General features: G+C 30.5%; 1 protein-coding gene across 14 annotated transcripts in view; it reads left to right on the forward strand.

Annotated features, from left to right (window-relative positions):
- LOC142331040 (uncharacterized) overlaps positions 1-24,511 on the forward strand; it is a 107,721-nt gene that overhangs the window by 55,873 nt on the left and 27,337 nt on the right. For 2 of the 14 annotated variants that reach the window (XM_075376661.1, XM_075376660.1), the window contains one exon: positions 1,627-1,817. The exons of 6 other annotated variants lie outside the window; for them this stretch is intronic. In XM_075376661.1, coding sequence (XP_075232776.1) covers positions 1,811-1,817 — 7 coding nt within the window. In that variant the 5' untranslated portion in view covers positions 1,627-1,810. Of the gene's footprint in view, positions 1-1,626; positions 1,831-10,832; positions 11,016-17,767; positions 17,874-18,996; positions 19,164-24,511 lie in introns of those variants that run through there. 6 more of the 14 variants (XM_075376659.1, XM_075376658.1, XM_075376657.1 and 3 more) reach the window with 5 other exon arrangements.

Consider the following 24,511-nt stretch of genomic DNA (forward strand, 5'->3'; position numbering starts at 1 on the left):
CAAGCCGATTTTCTGTCATTGCTGACTGTAACCAAGTTTTTGTCCTGCATAAGGTGCTGAAGGATCATTCGATAGTAAACGTTGTGCAAGTGAGATAAGTAGGGTCCATTGTACGGATGGGTAGAACAATCGGGTTTCTTTAACTACTGCAACTAATACTACCTCCTTCAGTTCGGCATTTGGCACATTTTTTCCTTTCTATTGGTTGTACTAAAGTAAAACTTCACCAAGGAAATCATTAGTAACAAAATAAGATCGGTCAGAATACTGACTTTTCCGTGTCAAGTCAAGTAAATTAACGAATTTCATTCCAAAACTGTCTTCCTTACTAAACTACGTATCATAGATAAAAAAAAATATATTTCATATGTTGTTCCCGAGTGACTCACTGTCATAATAAAATCACGGTAAACAAATTGAACAGTCGCCGAGAATTACTGATACATTCAACAAAGTGTTATTTTCTATTCAAACAGTTGACATCACATTAATATAGTTATATAAAATGCGTGATTATACTGAAATGATGTGGAGTTTGTTTTTAATAAAATGATATCACTTTTATTTTCCTGTTTAGCCTCCGGTAACTACCGTTTAGATAATTCTTCAGAGGATGATATATGTGAGTGTAAATGAAGTGTAGTCTTGTACATTCTCAGTTCGACAATTCCTGAGATGTGTGGTTAATTGAAACCCGACCACCAAAGAACACCGGTATCCACGATCTAGTATTGAAATCCGTTTAAAAATAACTGGTTTTACTAGGACTTGAATGCTGGAACTCTCGGCTTCCAAATCAGCTGATTTGGGAAGACGCGTTAACCACTAGACCAACCCGGTGGGTAAAAAAAAAAAATGATATCACTGTCAGACACGTTTTTAACCTGTTTGATTGCTTAAATAGCAATATATTGGTGGTAACGATTGTTAAAGTGTAGGGTATTCTGCTCGCTCCAGTTAAGAGCAGGCTTGGCGTTGACAGATAGTATATCTACATTTTTTAATATTTTTCATTTCCTGGCTATATACTTGAACTGTTTAGCTATAATAGCATACGAGTCATAACATTATTACAACTAATAATAACAGCATTTGGTGTTGCATTATACAATGCATGTGAATGTTTGATAATCTGGTTAAATGTTACTTCTCGGAGTTTTGGCAGATCACGACATTTCAAAAACAAAAAAAATATCTATAATTTTAGCATTCAAAATTCTCAGAAAGATTTACATACACATGTATAAATGTTTTTTTTTATTTTATTTGTTTTACTTTTTTTTTGTTGATATCTTTAAATCGGAGGGAGGGATTTGGATGAAATTTGTGAGAATGGTTTTGTATATGGAGCATTGATGCCAATTCATTTTAACTCAGGGTCGTGGAGAGATACGATCACCTTAAGTTCCGTTTCTCTAAATTTTACTCAAAGAGTAGAATGATTTTTATACATAAATATTCTTTACATGCATCTTCACATATTTCAATGTTCTACTTCAATTTCCTCCTACGTATTATGTATTATGCACGAAAGTGATAATTATATTTTTGTATGTTTTCTAAATTATAAAAAATATGAAAATCCACCTTACCAGCAAATTAATTGTGTCTCTCTTGATCTTTCAGTGCTTAGACCATCGTCAGGAAAATAAAATAGCCACTTACAATCGCAAATGAGAGCTTCAATAGCGGCCGGACAGGACAGAAACGAAGCAACTGACGATCTCTGCACGGCTTGGCGTGACGGGTGGCGGGATTTGTGGACGCCTTCCGGTCATCCGTATTCCGATAGTAGAGCGCCTGGGTGATCATGCACGGTCTGTACATACGGTACGGCTTAGATCCGGCCCCTGCTTGATAAGAGGGGAGGTTTGTTAGCGGGTGAGAGCCCTGCACTGCCGTTAGCCGGCCTGACGGCGGCTGGCAGACCTTTTTCCTCCCCCTACGGAAATGTTACGAATAAATAAACATAAATAAGATATTACAAAACCGAGAAGATTACACAAAAATAGAAAACCGAGCGTGCGTATTAATAAAACAAAAACCGTGTAACCGTAAGAAAAGATTCGAATTCAGTTTACATCTGCTAAAATAAAGAGTCCACCGATAGATTGAATAAATCTTCACATATTTCAATGTTCTACTTCAATTTCCTCCTACGTATTATGTATTATGCACAAAAGTGATAATTATATTTTTGTATGTTTTCTAAATTATAAAAAATATGAAAATCCACCTTACCAGCAAATTAATTGTGTCTCTCTTGATCTTTCAGTGCTTAGACCATCGTCAGGAAAATAAAATAGCCACTTACAATCGCAAATGAGAGCTTCAATAGCGGCCGAACGATACTGAAACCCGAACCCGAACGATAATAATAATTAAAAGTTTTTTAAAAACCCGGAATTAACTGTTTTCCGTTGAACGCGTACATTAATATTTGTTTAATAATTTTTATTAATTCCTTCTGAATTGTGAATCGTTTTATAAATATTTGTTTTATTCGGTATCTTCATATCGTGTTTATATTTTAAATAATAAATACGGGCGTTAATGACAGCTATTATTTATTTTGTAATTTAAATTTTGATTTTTATAATTCACGTTATAATGACGCGATCGGTATGTACCGATTAAAATAAAAGATTTGATTACTTATTTTTACGTGTACTTTTATCGTACAGTGTCAACGATTATAGAGATTTAAATAGCAGTTAAAAAAAAATATATAACCTCACCGCTAAAAATTATGTTGTTTAATAAATTAGGATCTGCAGAAATATTGTTCACCGTAATTTTGTACGACTCAAATCTACGATGACAGTCATCTTCATTAAGTTCTTGCACCGGACAAATTTTAAAGCGTTTAAAATTTTCACTTTTTGATGTTCGAATCGCTGAATTTAGCTAATGTTATGTTCTCGTGCTTCTATTCGAGTGGACGAATGAGGATTCTCAATAAATTCTTGCATAATTTCTAACGATTTGTTATTATTTGTTGCAGATTTAGGCCTCCCTGGTTTTCCCCTATTATTATTCTCCCTGTTTCTTCGAATCTTTTGATGATTTTTAACACCGGACCTTTTGAAATAGGGTTACGACCATTAAATGTCGGATTGAACGATTCGTAAACTTCATAATACGGCCTGACTATCACCAAAACCCCTCATCGTTAAAAGTACGACCTCTCTTATTCGCTAAGTGACATGTCGATAGCCAAAGAGAAGACCGGTTCGGTAAAAAAACAATTATAAAAAAGATGTAAATAACAAAATCGACTTACAAATGCGGTAAATTAAGACAAAATCGATTAGTTTTGTTATGAGAATTTATTACAATCTGTCGGCTAACAGTTTATTAATGAAACACTCAACGTGGAATATTACAGTACACTGAAGTAAGCTTAATTTTTGGTAAGAGACCATCCACGATCGGCTGATCGGCACGATTAGGTGAGATTTATTTTTTTATGTACTCGTTAAATCGGAACGAAGACAATTAAAAAAAAAAAAACTTTAATTTTTTTAAATTAAAATTTAACTTTTAAAATAAATTTTTATTTAAATCGGTTAATTTAATTTTATTATTTGAACTCGTTAAATTTAGTAATTTTTAAAGCCCAAACTTTACCCCGCCGGCATTTTGGGTACAGTTATCGAACCGACTTTTTATTTTATACCGTTTTTCTTTTCTTAAAGAGACCTTTAAAATGATTATCGCACAAAGGGTGTTACCGTTTAAAATAATTGACCCTTCGGTCAAGGGGTTGAAATTTTGTTTCACATCAAAAAAGTATAGTTGACGCATACCTTATTCTGAAAGTTACCTTATTCTATCCGGAACGGTTTTAAAATTATCGATGCGTTTCCAGAATTTTGACCGGCTCTGTATAAATACTTACGGAATAAAAATGGTTAATTTATAATTTTTTAAAACGATTGAAGATACATTTTTTTTATTATATTGTAAAGAAATTTACATAACTAAATTAATGTAGATAAGCGAAGAACAGTGTTTACTACAGCTGCGATGTATAAACGAATAAGTGCGTGTTAAAATTAGTATATATATAAAGATTCGTACGTTATATTATATTTTTCAGCATTATATATTTAAAACTCGTGGTTAAAAGTTTAAAAACAGATTCTCTTATAAAATATTTTGTATGAAATATCAGTCGTTTCGTTTCAATACTTCAAAAATTGCCCAAGAGTGAAAAGACTGAAATCTCTAGGATCGGATGAGATTGTGATGAGAGGTTGGGAATTTAAACCAAGCTTCTACCCTACATAAAATGTTATATTTAATTTCTTATATATTAAGGAAGCTTTGCCAGCAGTACAGACAATATGGTTCTTGAATGATTATCCCAGCCTCCCAAAGGCCACCAAAATGGGATGATGTAGGTGGAATGAAATTCCATTTTATGCTTTCATGACTAGTTGCAGAGATAGTAGTAGTTTCTTGAATTTTTTCCAAGAAAAACATATCGTACAAATCCCTGAGCTCCAGAACAGGCCATAGGTAACAGTAAGTTACCCATGACTGATTCTGTAGCTTTTTGGTTTGATTCTAAAGCATGTGATACATTTATGACAAGTCGATTTAATGACCTACTGGCAATACCTTAGATGAACTCCTACAAGTATTGCAAGCGATCCTGCATGTGATTGTTTCAAGTGTTGATTTAATGATGAGTCTAGTGATTCTTGATTTCTCTGGTATCCATAAAGTCTTTCCGTGATTAAACAAATTTATTATAAAAAAACTGTTACAGTTACAGCTGTGCAGTTTGTGCCAAAAGAAAGAAAAAATTATCAAGTTTTTTTATAGCAATTAGAGTACACTCAAGTGTACAAGTGTCTAGGGCGACGGTGTGCATGGCAACACGGGAATGGCGAGCAACACAAGCTCTGTAGCCCTAAGGTAGGGCCCGTGGTGCCCCCTGATGCGACTCTGGGCTTCGCCTAGACCCCAGGGGTTCAGATTCTGGCTTGGCACGCCGGCTAGTATCTATACACTAAATTAACTTATCCTTGAGATAATACAAAGATTTGTATTATATCGTCATCTTACTAAAGAATTGTATTATTGGAAGATTCCAATAATACAATTCTTTAGTAAGATGACGATATCCACCTCTACCAAACCACTAACAGCAGAACAGTTTCATGTAACTCGACACAATATTCAATTTACAAGAAAATTGGACTTCCATTGTCATTTTTACAATAAAATCTTTCTTATAAATAAAAGAGAAGTTTTCCTTATAAAATCTTATAAAAAGTTTTCCTTATAAGATTTTGTTTTATGTTAACAATTACAACTGATAAATGATATTAATTTTTTCTACGTTTACAACTGCTTACTTTTCTTATTTTCATTCTTTTATCTATTGTTGACGCGTCTCAGAATCACACCACTGTGAAAACTTATACTGATACTTCATATTTCTTTAATCTTTATATAGCGTTTAGTCAACGTCTTTAGTTAACGTTTATTTGATGTCATGCCTTATCTGGCCTTCTTCTTATTCGTTATTAATGGTTATTCTTATCTTTTAATTTTATTTATCTATTTCCTGCTTTGAATAAATTGAGGTTCTTGAAAAGGACGTCTGCTTGATTATTGATATGTTCATTTATGATCGTTTTATTACTTTTAAATTTACAAATTTATAGATTTTCTAAAATCGTAATTCTTCCCCTTTAACACATTTATAAATTATTTTGTTGATTCTTCCGTCTTCATTAGAGTTTGTCCTTCTTTTATTAAATGCGTTACATAATTAGAACATTTTTTTTTTATTTTTGAAAGATCTCATTTGTTTGTTATATCTTAATGTATTTGAATTTAATAAATTTCTATGTATTAAAAAAAGTATTAATTAAAGTGTATCAAAATCTTTATACAGCTCACTTCTACAACTCACTTTATACAGCTCACAATCTTTTAACAGCTCACTTGAAACCTATGTTAATATTAGGTTCATTGTTATTTTCTTATCAGATAATTTTTCTGTCTTTCTGAACCACTGCAATTTAAAAATATAGAGGAGGGAAGTTAAATGCGTAACAATAAACTTACATTTATTTTACGGGGTAACCAACTTGAAGACAACAAGGTGTGGAGTTAATTTTAAGAGGGAAACATTTTGTAATTCATAGGAAAATAAATTTATTTTATAATGAATGTTTTTGGGTTTGAAAATACTTACATTATAATAATATTATTATTATAGTTAGCTAGCTCAATAACCATCTACTTATACGATGAAATCATTTAAGCAAAATATATTCAATTAAAATAGAATATAATTCTATCCAAAACTTGATTGCTACAACAGCAGTTAAAGCCGACTCATTTGTTGAATGTTGAAATGTATTGTTATAATTAATTGCTGTTAAGTATACAGTCATCTGCACCTCAAATCTTAAAAAGAGAAAACAAAGAAGAAATGATCAGAAAGATGATATACTTCACACAGTTTAAAATAACATTGTCACTAGATTGAATTGTAGAGGAAGGAGGAATGAATGTAGAGGAATTGTAGTGAATGAAGTGTTACGTAACACTATCTCATGGAATGATTTAATTTAAAGAGACAATTGTTTATATAAAATATATTGAGGACTAAAACGTCTACAACACCACTGTACCTTTTAAGGATAATAATTTTCCTAATATTATAGTACTGCTTAATAACTTACCAGATAACTCATATTTTCACATCTCATTAGTCTGATAGCAAGACGTAATAGTCCAACAACTGATCGTTCTACTAAAAAGTTATGGTTACAAGCTGCAGCACCGTATTGTATATATATGGTCTCTTACAATTTGCCACACGATCTCTATCAATAAGAAAATATGGGCATAAAATATTTGCTAGCTTTAAAAATGAAAACAAGAGGTAACATTCTTTACTAATGAAACTTTATTATTAACAATTCACAAATATAGTAGAAAAATATACAACAAAAATTACAGTTCTTATCTAAAAATTGTCCAATACAAATGGTCTTCTACAAGTTTCATATGGTGCTGCGAATAATTTCAGAAGCTCAGTGTTATCTGGTGTAGAATTTCCTGTGTTTTAATCTCTTGGATAACTGCTATTTGAAGAATGCAGCTTGTTCTGTAGTGTATCAACATATTTTAAGAAAACATTTCTAGGAAAAAATGTTAGAATAATTTGAGTTATTTAAAGAATAAGAGTTCTTTAAACAAATTATGCACACCATTTATGTTCACACACGCAACTGAGATATGAATACGGTTTATTATTATTAATATGCCACTAACATATTATTAATCTAATGCAGTTGTTTTAACTACCAGGAATCACTAGCGCATTATTTCATCATAATCTTCAAATGTTTAAGGGCCAATCATCAACAACAGAATCATTCATCAACATCAAACAGTTTGCACAGGTTAGGCAAAAGCTACTGATGAATTCATGTGAATTTTCAACAGTTAAGCAATGTCAATTCTACCTGTTAACCACACTATAGAGATGAAAATGTACTTTATACCATTAATACAGATTGACCAACATCTCTAGGTCATTTTGCATCAGATTTAATGTCATACAGTTTTCAAGACTGGTTTATGTCTAATTTTCATGACTGTGTTACCCGATTTTATATAAATGGAAATTTAATTCCTTTAGTTATACTGGAAATAAACTTGTTGACAGATTTAAACCTGTAGCATGCTGTACAGAAGATCTAGGATTCTAAATGATTACATTTAATATTCAAGATTGATTCAAGTTTCAGTCTGAATCAATTTTGGTTTTGTAACATTAGAGATCATACTAAAATTTTAATAAGAACATAAGAACAGTATACATGTTGATTGAAAAATCTTGTAGTTACCATTACTTTTCTGCAAGTTACCATTGCAAAAGCAGAATAAATAATTGAACAGTTACCTGAAATCATTTACAAGACATCACTCTGTGGCAAAGTTAACTCAAAAATGGAGGTTATAACATGAGGGGTAATGTTCACAACATACAGTGCCAGAAATTTTCATCTCAAATCAGTCAGATTTTTGTACTCAATCTATAGTTTTATTATTGTAAAACTATGTCACAAACAACAAAATTCACATAACCCCAACAGATACAAAAATGGTTGGCAAAAGATTTTCATTATTTAATAGAATACAACACAACATGAATAAAACAAATTAGATAAAATAATATGCACTACCATCAGACTGCATTCAAAATACTAAAATAAATGAAGATTAATTTTGATCACGCAATGATGGAATTTTATGTTTGTACTTTCTGTTGTCTGTATCATAGCACATCATCTTATTACATATATTAAGTTGGATATAATATTAAAATACTAACAACTATACCTTTATAGATAGATTTAACACAAACCTTTTTCAAATAATAACTTTTAAGGTTTGAAACTTTCCTGCACTTTAATATTCTGTTGGATTTTTATGTAAGAATTTATAATAAAAATTATATTTCACTACAGGATCATGATAAAAAAAGTACATGTAAAAATATATATAATAAAGTATGAAATGCAACTAACAATCGTATTAATATCAATATATCAATTTATTTAAATTGACAAAATAAAGACATGTAATTTAATGAAACTGCATTATAAAATGTATTATGTAGAGTGCCCATTTTAAATGTAACCCTTCTATCACTGGCTTATCTTTAATAGGTATATTTAAATGAAACACGCTTGACTAAGTTATCATATGTCTCATAAAATTTTACATCTTAAATTCTAAAGCAGCTGGCATCTTCCTACATACAAGCTACCACCATTTTCACTTTATTTCTTTTAACTACTTTTAAGTGTGTTTTAACCGTTTTTAGAGTTTGTGATTAGATATAGAACACAGTTTCTTTGATATTGAGTTTCAGTTGTTCTCTAATGTTTGTGGTTTATTGTAGTGTTTTTCTTTGAGGTAACTAAAGAACAGAATCAGGCATCAAATCTGATCTTAGTACCATATGTCACAAGAAATGACACAATCACCAAAGAATTAAATATGTTAATAAAAGAAGTAGTTGAATTTGGATAGTGTGATTTTGAAAAAAACAGTATTTATCTTTCTCTTTCAAGAGTGCAATAAAATATACTGATGTAATTTTGTGTTAATGGTGTATTCAAAGAAAATAGGATCAACAATTTTTTTTCTGATATTGTACAGCAGATGCCCATCTTCTGGTGCAATGGTTTTTCATGATAGGGATGGGAATTTTCAGAACTCCTATTGTTTTGAATGTTTACATATCTGTCCAAATGGAATCATGTCTTATCATAAAAAACAGTCCACGACATGAATCCCCTCATGCACAAACTGACAAAACCAACGACAATATTCTAGCTACCTTTCTTTATTGGAATCAACAAGTTGACAAACTGCTTGAATCTGATATGGTTGTATTGATATCATTTTAACTGTTTTACTGCCTGATTAATGGTTGATTTTGACCAATTAATTTCAGCTGAAACGCATCTAATTGATTTTTTTGATAAAATAGCTAATCAGTTATTGAATTCAATACTAACCTCTATTTCTTGTGTTCCTGGTTATTAATAGAATCTGCTCTCTCAATTTATCAATGACCTTAATACTGATGTCTTATTAGAAACTGGTTTTTTCTCAGTACTTATGCTAAAATATTCTTGAACTGCAATCACTGAATCCCTACTAACATATGACTTGATAAAAAACAAGTTCCTTAAGTGAAAAAATCTCATTAACAATGCACTGAGTGTTCTGATCGCTTTGTTTTATCTGTTATGGTGGTCTTTTGCATCAGCTTGATATCCAGATGATGAACAACTTAAATTCCATTAAAATCTAGAAAAACAGGGGGAGGCATTTCAAAGGTTAACACTGAATGATGATTGCATTTTATATAGGGCACCATGTATTTCAAATAGGCAGCTGTAATATCTAATGCATTAAACCATTCTCCACAAGTAGGTAAGAGGTTCTCTGCTCATGCTAGAATAACTCTGTCTTGAATAACTCTGCTCATGCTAGAATAACTCTGTCTTCATGCTAGAATAACCAAGTGCCACAGTTGCATGCAGTCCTTCTGGGCTTGTATCCCAGTCAGGCATAAGCAATTTTTCATGCAGTGCAACTTTACAAACTTCAATTGCCCTAAAGGTTGTCATCAGGAAGGGTACCGGCCATAAAATCCTGCCAAATTTCTTCTGCATAACCCAAAAGACAGGATGAAAAGAATAAAAATGGAAATAAGAGTGAAATAAGAATTTTTCATTGTTTTATTGTTCCAGACTCTTTTCAGTATATTAAAACATCATATTTAATCAAAACTAATGCCAGTTTTTCTTATTAAAATATTTTATTTCACATTTAAATTTCACATTTAACGATTAAAATTATGTCAGTTCCTAACAGGGAAAAGTGAATAACAAATACATTTCAACATTATAACACACCATGCTGTACATCATGATAAAAATTGAGTATTTTGGTCTCAAACATCTATTGTGGAGAGGGAAGCAAGTTGGAAATTTTCATTATTAAAATACAGCGTTTAGAACCATATTTCAGTCATTTCACAATGCAACAAACAACATGTGAAACGACCGTAATTTGTTTGCAGTTATTTTTTTCTTTATCTGTAAAAAGTCTTTTTTTTTAATTAACTGTTTATTATTAGGTTAAATTAAAGTTGTTTTTTTTTTTTTGTTTTTGAACTCTAGTGAAATTAATATTGAATCAATCCAGTTATTTGTCAAGAAATGAATTATTTTATTTTGTCTGTCTTTACAGCTTAGATCTTGTTATTTCTTTAATTTAATAATCTAACTATTATCAACGTATCTTTAGTGTAGGGGACCAATACCTTGCTTTGTCTGCCAATACTTATTAAAAAATCATGATGTTGGTACCATCATGTAAACTCAGTCAGATACGATAATACAGCAACCTGGAGGGCTATGTTAAATCTGCAATTTGGAACACCCCAAAACCTCAAGGTAGGTATGTTAGTAGACAACAGTATGTTGTGCAGGTAGTTGGAAATCAATGTCATGTTACAATTTACTAGATGGTTAAAACTGTATGGTTAAACTAGATGGTTTATCATGTTTTACACATGATAAAGTACAGTTTACCAGACAACTGTGTGGATAATCATGTTAATCTTACGCATAAATATTCAGATGGATCATCAAACTAGTAAAGGTAACCCGTGAAGATAGAAAACAAGTCTGAACTGTTATAAATAAACAGAGGTAGGACTGAAACAGTCCAACCTCTGTTTGTAAAATGATGAACACAGTATCAAAGTACAAGAAGATACACAAAATCATTTTGCAACAGAGAATGATTATAGATGATTACAAATATTGATCAAACTTTAGTGAAATATTGGACAATATCTGTGTTCAGACATGAAATCAAGTAATGATTTCTTCTTTATTTAAAATTATTATTTTATCACTTATTATATCTTACACCTATCACTTAATTTTGTTACATTGTAATACTGGTCTAATTAATTAAGTTTTACTGTGATTTCTCTTAATATATCCAGATAAATGTTGGCACAATTTTTTTTTATCTGTGGAATATCATATCTCTTTCTTTTTTCTGTTTAGCCTCCCAAACCACCGTAAGGTATTACTTCAGAGGATATTTATGAGTGTAAATGAAGTGTAGTCTTGTAAGTCTCAAGTTAAACATTCCTGAGATGTGTGGTTAATTGAAATCCATGTAAAGTAATTCCCTTTACTAGGATTTGAATCTTAGAACTCTCAACTTTGAAATCAGCTGATTTGCAATGACGAGTTCATAGAGTATCATATATATCCATCCTGTATGTGATCTATATAATATGTTATGTAATGATTACAATAAAAGAATTATTTTAGTTGACAACTACATTAAAGAACTTGTGTAATAAAATATTTAGTCGATGTTAATGGATACTTACCCATACTTATAGATAAAATGTTATATAAAAAACACATTTAACATGAAATATTTAATGTTATATATAGATTGGTTGTAAAGTAACTATTTTAAATTCCGAATAGTTTTATATTTAATAATATATTATAATGAAACAGTTTTGTTCTGTTTCTTAGAACTTGGGTAGAAATAGAACAGTACCTGTTTATCGGAGAATATGCTCAACAATGCTTTATATCACTTCAGCTAATGCAGTCAGCCTTCCACTATGAAGTGTATTTAATATGAGTTCACCAATGGTAGCTGGACCACTCATCAAATATTGCTGTATTTGATCCTAAGAATATTACAAACTGCCATGTAAAGCCAATATGATCTGTAGAACAGATCATATTGGCTTGATGCCAACCCTCTACATCCAGGTTGTGAGGTTTTATAAAAGGTGTGGGCTTTACTTGAACCTGAAGTCATACCCTGCAAAATTTTCTTAAGGAAGTGGATGTAGAAGTTTTATTACATTTTTAATTCTTAGTCGAGTGTTGATATAAATTTGATGCATTCTGATCAATATTCCACTGCAGAGTTCATGCTGAAATGCTTTGTAAACATTCTCAAAACTTAGTCATGAGAAATGCTGGTGCTGATGTTATGTATTAATAAAATAGGTGATCTCTTATATTGTAAACATCACATATAAACATTTGTCACTAAATATAAAAATTATAGCAAATTAAAATATGGAGGTAATTTACAACCTTTCTGTATACCGATAAAACTTCATAAAGATTTTTTGTGTGTAGCTTTCAAAACTACACACAAACAAAAAGATTTACATTATAAGACAAATCAATAAAACACTGTTGATCAAACAACCCATAAACCCATGAGTATAACATTAAATTACAGTACCTGTAGTTAATATTACATTGGACAGACTGAGTGTATATTTTCAAAATACAAGGGACATGCACAAAAAACATTACTTCATATAAATGAAGTAATATATATTACTTAAATATATATATATATACTTAAAACAGGTGTCCTAGACCTCCCCCGTCCTCCTTTTCTAAAATTGAAGGAAGTGATTTTTCTGGAAGATGCAAAAAAAATTCTGATTTTGACCAGAGGAGGGCTAACTAGATTAGAAGTTAATTTTTTTAAATGGGACACATTTGCACCTCGAATTTGGATTCTAGAGACAATGATACATAAGTCTTGTCAGAAACATTTTTCCATAAAGTGGAATCTAACCTCTAAATAACCTTCGAACTTTATTTTTCTTTTCTTTTCTTTTTCCTGTTTAGCCTCCGGTAACTACCGTTTAGATAATACTTCAGAGGATGAATGAGAATGATATTCAAACTTTACCTAGTCCTGAATTCCTTTCAAAAACTCTTTTAAGCACCAAAAACTTTATATTTACAAAACTTTTTAATGTTTTTTATGCAAACACTATAAATAAATAGGATGTATCATTAAGCTCTCCCTGGAATTTTGTAACCTATTCTGTATGTGAAAATAATGGAAAAAATTCATACAAACATATGTCCTAAAACGGATTGTTTGCAAGTTACGGCTTGTGCAAAATTTCACTCGGATTTCAGCTACCCAGGTGAAATGAGATCGTATTGAAATTTTTAGGACGTTAATTAAGGGACATAATTAGTGATTTCTTATGGTTTTTAACTTGAAAAAACTGTACTTATTTACAATAGAGAAATACACTGATGTGGTATTCATTTTGGCTGTCTGTAATGGTAATGCTACAGCTGCAGCAGTAGAATATGAAATAAGTTTTCCGAATAGCGGATTCCAGATTCCAAAAAACCAAATCGGCATGACTTTTTGCTATCTTCTGGAGAAAGGTTCACTACTTAGTATTTGTACCAGTCCAGCACGACATCTTTCTAAGTTGATCAGCATTTCACATTCGATTGTTTGTAGGACACTAAAACAAGACATGTTTTATCCTCATCATTAACATCCAGTTCAACATATACACCCAGGGGACAGTCTGCTTTGCTTGGAGTTCTACAATTGGTGGAATGCAAATCAACAACTCTACAAGTATGTTTTGTTTACCGACAAGGCTAATTTCACTCGAGATGGTGTCAAAAACTTATGCAATGGGCATACTTGGGCAGAAGTAAACTCTCATAAAACAGTGGAAGGCAATCATTGTTCACCACAGACTTAGCGTCAATGTACAGTGCAGCCTTCTTCACAATCAGCTGTTTGGACCATTCGTATTGCCTAGCCGCTTAAATGCTGAGGTCTACTTGCACTTTCTTTCAAGAAGAATTGCTGCTGTTGCCTGAAGATGTTCCTCTAGCACCAAACGCAAAGTATACTTCCAGTACGATGGCATGACTCCCCATTCCTCTTGTCCCGATTCCACTCTCTTAAATCATCATTTTCCAGAAATGGATTGGTGGTGGAAGTTCAGTTTCCTGGCCACCAAGATCACCTGATCTAACTCCTTTAGATTTTTCCATCAAGGGATGAATGAAAAATATTGTATGCAAAACAAAAATACATTCTCATAAGGAATTAATTGTCACTTTGGACGCTGCTGAGCAACTGAAGGACAGTTCGGAAGAACTAATAAAGAGCAACAAAATCAGTACATAAGTGTGCCAAGAAATGTGTTGAAAATGGTAGGTTCATTTTTGAACATTTATTATAAACTGGTACCTTGGTCTGGTCTACTGTTTCTAAATTGAATCCGAATTTTTCTAACTTTTCTTAGTTTTATTCAACTTATGTTAACATCATTTTGTTCAAAGTTAAATTCTCTATAAGATTTTATGCTCATTAAAAAAATTTATTGTATGTCAAACATAAAAAACAGGGGTTTCCCCACCAATTTATTGGTTTTAACCCAAGACTTTTCAAAAACTGCTGAAGAATTGGTTCTGGGACCTATTTTATTGGGGTTTTCAGGTCAAAAACCTTAAGATTTTATAATAACCTTAATCACTATTTTCTTACGGTTTGTGACTATTTTCTCAATGCTCCTTATTTAAGTCCTAAAAATTTCAGTACAACCTCATTTCACCCAGGTAGCTGAAATTTGAGCGAAATTTTTCACTTACAGTAACTCGCATACAAAGCATTTTAGGACATATGTTTATATGAACTTTTCTATTATTTTCATGAGTAGACTAGGCTATGAAAGTCCTGGGAAAACTTCGAGATACATTTGTACATTATATGAAGGTTGTTACTGCTGCAACAAAAAAAAACCTGCAGTATTGTGTAATGCTCCTGGCTTTTCCTTGACAGATTTTTATTTCAAATACCCTGTAAAGTTCTTAAATGTTAATGACTTAATTATTTAACATTTAGAATACAATTGCAAAAAAGATCAAAATGTTGAGTAAAAATTTGTTTTTGATTTTACCTAGTTAATCAAATATTTTTATCCTAAAAATATGCAGTATTTAAAGTATAATTAAGAAAAAAGAAATCAAAACTTAATAAAAGATGTTGGGTTCAATTGGTGACTCTTGATCAAATGACATTTTATATCTAAGTAATTTTTTTTGTCAAAAAAAAAATTTTTAGTAAATCAATGTGGATCTTATTTGAACTACTTGCTCTCAAGCTACCTCGTGTAACATTTTTAACAGCCACTAATTTAAAAACATAAAAGTATTATAAATTTAAAAAAACTTATTTTAAAACATTTTTTTTTTTAATTTTTAAGTTGACATTCCCCTTTTTAAAAACATGTTCCCATACTGTTTATATTAATACTAGAGATATAATTGGATTTCAATCTTGAAAATAAAGTTTTAGAAATTTATATTTTAAGTATGGATTCCGTGCAACCTCATTGTTTTGCAGTTTAAAATTTATTTATTTATTTGAGTAATTATTTACTTTAATGAGTGCCTGATTCGGAAGTGTTATTCAACAAAGCTAAAAAAAAGCACCTTAAAATTTTGTCTGATGAGGCTGAAAATCAGATCAAAGCTAGGATATATGTTTGTTTGCCCAATTACTGTCTTTATGAATTTCTTATTTCTTGAGTTTGGCGATGTAGAAAAATAAATATATGAAGTAGCTTCTAAAAAAATTTACTGGTATTTAAGTTTTTCCATTATCGATTGCTTATTATGAATAATTTATAGCCTCCTTTCTTTTTCTGTTTAGCCTCTGGAACCACTGTAAGGAATTACTTCAGAGGATGATATGTATGAATGTGTAAATGACGTGTAGTCTTGTACAGTCGCAGATCGATCATTCCTGAGATGTATGATTAATTGAAACCCAACCACCAAAGAACACCGGTATCCATGATCTGGTATTCAAATCTGTATAAAAATAACTGCCTTTATTAGGATTTGAACCTTAGAACTCTCAACTTTGAAATTGGCTAATATAATTCTGCTTTTAAAAGTATTTTCACATGTAAATTCAAGAAAACTAGTTAGAAAATTTTAGTGTTAAAAGTAATATATATTCTTGTAGGATTAAAAGAAATAGACGGAGACCCTTATTTGAAAATGAGTAGCCTATTTTTACACTTTTCTTAACTTTATTAAACTCTTGGTTTTATATATATATTTGATATCTTGTAAATAGATTTTTTTTTCACACTGGCAGCATTTTCAAAGACCTATTTCAATCTTGTTAAAAAAATAAAATTATAAACTCAGTTAAGATTCTTTAAAAGTGAAAAAAAAGTTTTTCCTTCACCCTTTTAATTTAGGGTCTGATATTCCTAAAATGAACTAAAAGTATATAAACTTACTAAGAGATAAAAAATTAAAATGTTGAGTTGGGAACCATGTGATCATATCACCTCCACCTTCTTGATCAATTGACCCCATCTTTGGATCATACAAAATTTCATAAAAATTGGTTAATCAGGCAGAAAATATCAAACAGAACAATAACAATTGATTAAAATAAGGAAAACATTAGGTATATATATTCTCCTTCCCTGAATGAAATTATTTAAGTACATAATCAGAGTGACATACTAATATAATGGAATCATCTAATTAGTACAAGATTGTGACTGAGACCACAAATGATAAAAAAAAGGAATTTTTTACACCAATATGTATGGAGATTTGAGGAAGAATGAACATCATTAGAAAGTACATTACTTACCAAAAAAGTTATTAAATTAAGTGAAAAAATTTACTTACTGTTTGAGTAAAATTTTAAGGTACAGAACCACTGATAAGATTCAAATCTACTCATCCCCTTGATCGATTGTTATGACCAACATTTGATAGAATAATGTTCTATACACAGATATCATTCATGCCAAATTTCATCCAAATCAGTCTAACTAGTCTGACAATATTCTAGCAAAAACAGGCTAACATATTCGCATAAAAACTTCAGTTGAATTTTTCAATGCTATAATTGTTTTTTTGTTAGAAGAGGTAATGAAATGTTTAGCCACACAAAAACCACGACATGCAAAATCTGATCTGATTATAACATTTCACTTGTAGTAAAGTGCATTATATATGTATATAACTGTAGATTCTTAGCCCTGTGGAGAATGACTGAGGGGGTCTGATGCTATTATAGATGTGTAGATAGAATAGCAACCTGGCTTGAGACCCATTTGGGTCCTTAGTTTGTCAAGATAAGTGTTTTGGTATCAAATCCCGGTTAACTCACAAAAGCGGACCAGAGCAGAGAAAGATAGAGTATGTTTTCATTAGAGGCTTATTAAACCAACAATTTAATTATACTTATAAAAATAATTTTGATAGGCGAGTAATATAATTTTTTGTTGAAATTACAGTTAACTTTTACTGTCAAAAACGATTAAACGTTTCAGATATTCTTTGTCCTAAGAAAAAAGGACAACCAGATCTCATTGTTACATTTCTATCATCACTCATTAATGCCGATTGAAACATGGATATGCGTTAAATTTGTAGTCGGTAAGTTTTATGGTAATAGAACACAGTCGATTAAAATTATTTTCTAACTGCTTGACCTTTTTCATAAACTAAAAATTGAATTATTATAAAACTGCAACAGGGTGACCAACTATTGTTTCTAAACAAATTTTGATGAAATCTGGAATATATCTTATTTAGTACGTAAGTTATTCAATACAACTGAAATTATTTGTTGGAAACACCTTTCACTTGAGTAATGTTCCTCATGAGTTCCACAGTATCTGCACCCAAATTTCATTATTTTACACTATATATGTGTCAGTAAATAGTGAGCAAGTCTTGAATTGTGACTTACTCAGATAAATGATGGCAAGTTTCTTTCAAATTTATAAATATTACTTATAAACCAATCTAACATAGCCTTATCTAAAACTAATTAAATTTCACTTGCACAATTTTAAATAATTGTACGCGGCATATTTAAAACCAGTACCTTAAGCTTAACCTAATTTAATTTAGTTTTAAATAAATCTAATCTCATTCTTAATTTAATTTTATTGAAACCAAATTATTTAGTTGAAAAATAATATATATTACACTCATGCAATTCTTAATTACAAAATTTTTGATGAAGGTACTGTGTAACTTATGAGGTACCTAACTCAGATGAAAGGCATTTCTGATGAATAATTTTTTATAGTGAATAAAGTATATTACAAATTTAATCAAAATCAGAGATGAGTCCGTAACTGTATATAATTACCTAATATTATATAAACACATCTTAACACAATACTAATACAAATCAAATAGTCTTCAACTATCTACACCAATAATTGTTGCCAACAAGATACACTCATCTTGCTGCTACTCAACATCAGTGAAACTCAGAATTCAACATTCTACTGAAGTGATGGATAAAAGTTCTCTAAAAGTATCTTGATTTAATTGAGATATACAAATGTTATTAATTTTTAATATAATTTAACACTTAGTGTACAACAAAATACTTAAAATTTAAAAAAAAAATGTAATTCACAATTGTTCTAAAAATCTTTTAAATAAATTAAAATGATAATTCAATTTATAATTTGTTTTTTTAAAGGATTTATCTATTTGAACTAATAAAGTTTTTAATTTATTTCTATATTTTGAATTTCAGGAGGACACGGTACATTTTCAAATCTAATAAATAACATTGTACATGCAATAATGTACATGTATTAATTCAGAAATAAGTAATAAAATAAAATTTAAAGAAATATATAAAGTATTATTTTTACTTTTTAGTGCGACAATTTTTACTTTCCTGGTTATAAATAATAAATAAATCTTTTATTCAGATTTGAATATAGTAGTAAAATATATGGATGATGGCACTATAAGATAAATTTTAAATATAAAAAATATAGTTGCACTGAAAGTTCATATTATTTAAATATTTTTTTTTTGTCTCAGTCATTTGACTGGTTTGATGCAGCTCTCCAAGATTCCCTATCTAGGGAATCTTGGAGAGCTGCATCGAAACGACTAGCACTAGTGCTAGTCGTTTCATTTCAGTATACCCTCTACATCCTATATCCCTAACAATTTGCTTTAAATATTCCAAACGTGGCCTGCCTACACAATTTTTCCTTCTACCTGTCCTTCCAATATTAAAGCGACTATTCCAGGATGCCTTAGTATGTGGCCTATAAGTCTGTCTCTTCTTTTAACTCTTCTTTAACATTTTTCCAAATGCTTCTTTCTTCATCTATTTGCCGCAATACCTCTTCATTTGTCACTTTATCCACCCATCTGATTTTTAACATTCTCCTATAGCACCACATTTCAAAAGCTTCTAATCTTTTCTTCTCAGATACTCCGATCGCCCAAGTTTCACTTCCATATAAAGGGACACTCCAAACATACACTTTCAAAAATCTTTTCCTGACATTTAAATTAATTTTTGAGGTAAACAAATTATATTTCTTACTGAAGGCTCGTTTCGCTTGTGCTATTCAGCATTTTATATCGCTCCTGCTTCGTCCATCTTTAGTAATTCTACTTCCCAAATAACAAAATTCTTCTACCTCCATAATCTTTTCTACTCCTATTTTCACATTCAGTGGTCCATCTTTGTTATTTCTACTACATTTCATTACTTTTGTTTTGTTCTTGTTTATTTTCATTCTATAGTTCTTGCATTGTTTCTTCTAAATTCTTCTTCATTGTTTCTTCTAAATCCTTTTTACTCTCGGCTAGAATTACTATATCATCAGCAAATCGGAGCATCTTTATCTTTTCACCTTATACTGTTACTCCAAATCTAAATTGTTCTTTAACATCATTAACTGCTAGTTCCATGTAAAGATTAAAAAGTAACTGAGATAGGGAACATCCTTGTCGGACTCCCTTTCTTATTACGGCTTCTTTCTTATGTTCTTCAATTATTACTGTTGCTGTTTGGTTCCTGTACATGTTAGCAATTGTTCTTCTATCTCTGTATTTGAACCCTAATTTTTTTAAAATGCTGAACATTTTATTCCAGTCTACATTATCGAATGCCTTTTCTAGGTCTATAAATGCCAAGTATGTTGGTTTGTTTTTCTTTAATCTTTCTTCTACTATTAATCTGAGGCCTAAAATTGCTTCCCTTGTCCCTATACTTTTCCTGAAACCAAATTGGTCTTCTCCTAACACTTCTTCCACTGTCCTCTCAATTCTTCTGTATAGAATTCTAGTTAAGATTTTTGATGCATGACTAGTTAAACTAATTGTTCTGTATTCTTCACATTTATCTGCCCCTGCTTTCTTTGGTATCATGACTATAACACTTTTTTTGAAGTCTGACGGAAATTCCCCTTTTTCATAAATATTACACTCCAGTTTGTATAATCTATCAATCGCTTCCTCACCTGCACTGCGCAGTAATTCTACAGGTATTCCGTCTATTCCATGAGCCTTTCTGCCATTTAAATCTTTTAATGCTCTCCTAAATTCAGATCTCAGTATAGTTTCTCCCATTTCATCCTCCTCAACTTCCTCTTCTTCCTCTATAACACCATTTTCTAATTCATTTCCTCTGTATAACTCTTCAATATATTCCACCCATCTATCGTATCGACTTTACCTTTCGTTTTATATATTGGTGTACCATCTTTGTTTAACACATTATTAGATTTTAATTTATGTACCCCAATTTTCCTTAACTTTCCTGTATGCTCCGTCTATTTTACCAATGTTCATTTCTCTTTCCACTTCTGAACACTTTTCTTTAATCCACTCTTCTTTCGCCAGTTTGCACTTCCTGTTTACAGCATTTCTTAATTGCCGATAGTTCCTTTTACTTTCTTCATCACTAGCATTCTTATATTTTCTACGTTCATCCATCAGCTGCAATATATCGTCTGAAACCCAAGGTTTTCTACCAGTTCTCTTTATTCCGCCTAAGTTTGCTTCTGCTGATTTAAGAATTTCCTTTTTAACATTCTCCCATTCTTCTTCTACATTTTTTACCTTATCTTTTTTACTCAGACCTCTTGCGATGTCCTCCTCAAAAATCTTCTTTACCTCCTCTTCCTCAAGCTTCTCTAAATTCCATCGATTCATCTGACACCTTTTCTTCAGGTTTTTAAACCCCAATCTACATTTCATTATCACCAAATTATGGTCGCTATCAATGTCTGCTCCAGGGTAAGTTTTGCAGTCAACAAGTTGATTTCTTAATCTTTGCTTAACCATGATATAATCTATCTGATACCTTGCAGTATCGCCTGGCTTTTTCCAAGTGTATATTCTTCTATTGTGATTTTTAAATTGGGTGTTGGCAATTACTAAATTATACTTCGTGCAAAGCTCTATAAGTCGGTCCCCTCTTTCATTCCTTTTGCCCAGCCCGTATTCACCCACTATATTTCCTTCCTTGCCTTTTCCAATCTCCAACTACTATTAAATTTTCATCTCCTTTTACGTGTTTAATTGCTTCATCAATCTCTTCGTATACACACTCTACATCATCATCATCATGGGTGCTTGTAGGCATATAGACGTTAACAATCGTTGTCGGTTTAGGTTTTGATTTTATCCTTATTACAATGATATTATCGCTATGCGTTTTGAAATCCTCTACTCTCTTCCCTATCTTCTCGTTCATTATGAAACCTACTCCTGCCTGCCCATTATTTAAAGCTGAGTTAATTATTCTAATATCACCTAACCAAAAGTCGCCTTCCTCTTCCCACCGAACCTCACTAATTCCTACTACATCCACATTTATCCTATCCATTTCCCTTTTTAAATTTTCTAGCCTACCAACCTTTTTTAAACTTCTAACATTTCACGCTCCGACTCGTAGAATGTTATTTTTTAATTTTCTGGTGACCCCTTCCTTAGTAGTCCCCACCCGGAGATCTGAACGGGGGACTAGTTTACCTCCGGAATATCTTACCAAGGAAGGCGCCTCCATCATTGCTATATGAAAATGCAGAGAGCCACATTTTCTTGGAAAAAAAAGCGGCTGTGGTTTTCCATTGCTTTCAGCTGCGCAGTACTCAGAGGACTGAGTGATGTTGATATGGCCGTTTAAGTCATTCTGACTCACGCCCCTAACAACTACTGAAAGAGCTTCTGCCCTCTTTCAGGAATCATTCCTTAGTCTGGCTCTCAACAGATACCTTTCCGATATGGTTGCACCTTCGGTCCAGCTACTCTGTATCCCTGAGCACTCAAGCCCCCTCACCAACGGCAAGGTCTCATGATTCATAGAGGATTTATTTTCAGTCAGTATTTAAAATTGATACATTTTTTTCGTTTCTTGTTTGACATGTTTTGATTAAGTTTCTTTAACATTAGGAGCGAAGGATTGCCTAGTTTTTTTTTTATTATTTATATATATATATATATATATATATTTATGATGACATATATAAATTAAATTATAAAGGTAAGGGATTGATTAAATAATTCTAGATTCTTGCCAGTTGTTGAATCTTGTTTCAAAAAGTTGGTATGTTTATTAACAATTGGTTGACAATTTATTACTGGAATACAGTTAAATTAATGTGTTACAAAGAAACTACTTTTATATTTATGTATAAAAAAAAAAAGAACTTATATCCTATAGTTACAATATGAGGGTGAAATATTCTGTTTTGCAAATATGCTTAGTCTAACTAGGATTCAAACCCACAAACTTCCAGATGAATAGTTGAGAGAGATCTTACTATTGTTTTAAAAAAGTTGATGGTATTTTAGATGTATTTTATAAAAAAATAATTTATTTTCATTTTTTTAATTTAATTGAGAGAATAACATGTTGGTAATGAAATGTGTCTATTAATGTGATTAATGTAGATTAACTGTCATTTGTCGGTTGTTAAGAAGTAAATAATCTTAATTTTAAAAGTTGTAATTTTTCTTTTATATTATGTTAATAAGGTAGTAAAAAATGTATGTCAGAAAACTTTAAATATCACTATTCAATGTCTATTCGTTACATGATGCATAGAATAAATTATATACATATATATATATTATATATAAATAAATATTATTATCTATAAATAAATAATATATTTTAATCATAAAGATATTTAATTGTATTGATAATATACACAAATTTTGTTTTAAATAAATTATAAAAGAAGTACATGCAGATGAAATAAGAAGAGCAGAAATTATTGCATTTTAGTAGCAGATGCTTTTTTAAAGTTTATCAGAAAAAATTAAAGTAATAAACTATTTTTTAATTGTTATTGTTAAATAACATTAATAACATTGTTATTGTTTAATTGTTATTGTTAATTAGTGGTGATATTATATAATATAAAATGAATTGTATATTTTAATGCACGCTTATGTACTGTACTGTTCACAAATTATTTGTGCCCTAAAATTTAGGTAGTGTGCAATTCATAATTAATGAAGTTAATTGTTCCTTCAGTGATTATATTATTTAAAATTAATTATGGTTCATTGAATTAATTATTAATTACCATAATTAATTATTTTAATTTAACAAATTATTTATTATATTTTATTATATAAGTAATGGAGCTAGTCATGAATTTAATGTTTTGTATATATAATTTTAGTGTCAATAAATGATAATGATTTAACTGACTTTTTTTATTGTTGTACAATTCTGATTATCTGATCTACATCTTAGTCTGTATAAAGCATTGAATATATATTACAGAATTATATTCTTCATTTTTTAAAATTAATATCTTATTTATAAATATAATTTCTTTTCAGTAACATAAATAATAAACATGTATTTTTGTGTATTTTGAGAATAATGGTTTTTTCACTTAGTTCAGTAATCATGAAATGGGTTTATCACAAATGGCGTATTTAATTTTTCAACGAATTTATCACTTGCAATGGAATATGGCTTTCTTCACTTGTTTTGTGCATTAGTTCATCCTTCGCTAAAGGAGAACAGTTTATTTTTAATGAATTACCATTAATTTATAATAATAAATAATTACTCATATATTTTAATCTTTGAAAATCCGATAGATTAAACTTATCATAATAATTTCCAATTATAGATTATCCTGCATCTTTGGTTGGTATAGAATTCTATAACTACATTAAAATATATTCTTTTAATAATTTGTTATTCCAGATTGTTTTCTGTTTTGAAATTTTGAATTACATTAAAAAATGTACCTCTAAACTTTGCTGTCCAG

Source organism: Lycorma delicatula, chromosome 10 (assembly GCF_047948215.1).
Source record: "Lycorma delicatula isolate Av1 chromosome 10, ASM4794821v1, whole genome shotgun sequence".
Classification (NCBI taxonomy): Eukaryota; Metazoa; Arthropoda; class Insecta; order Hemiptera; family Fulgoridae; genus Lycorma; species Lycorma delicatula.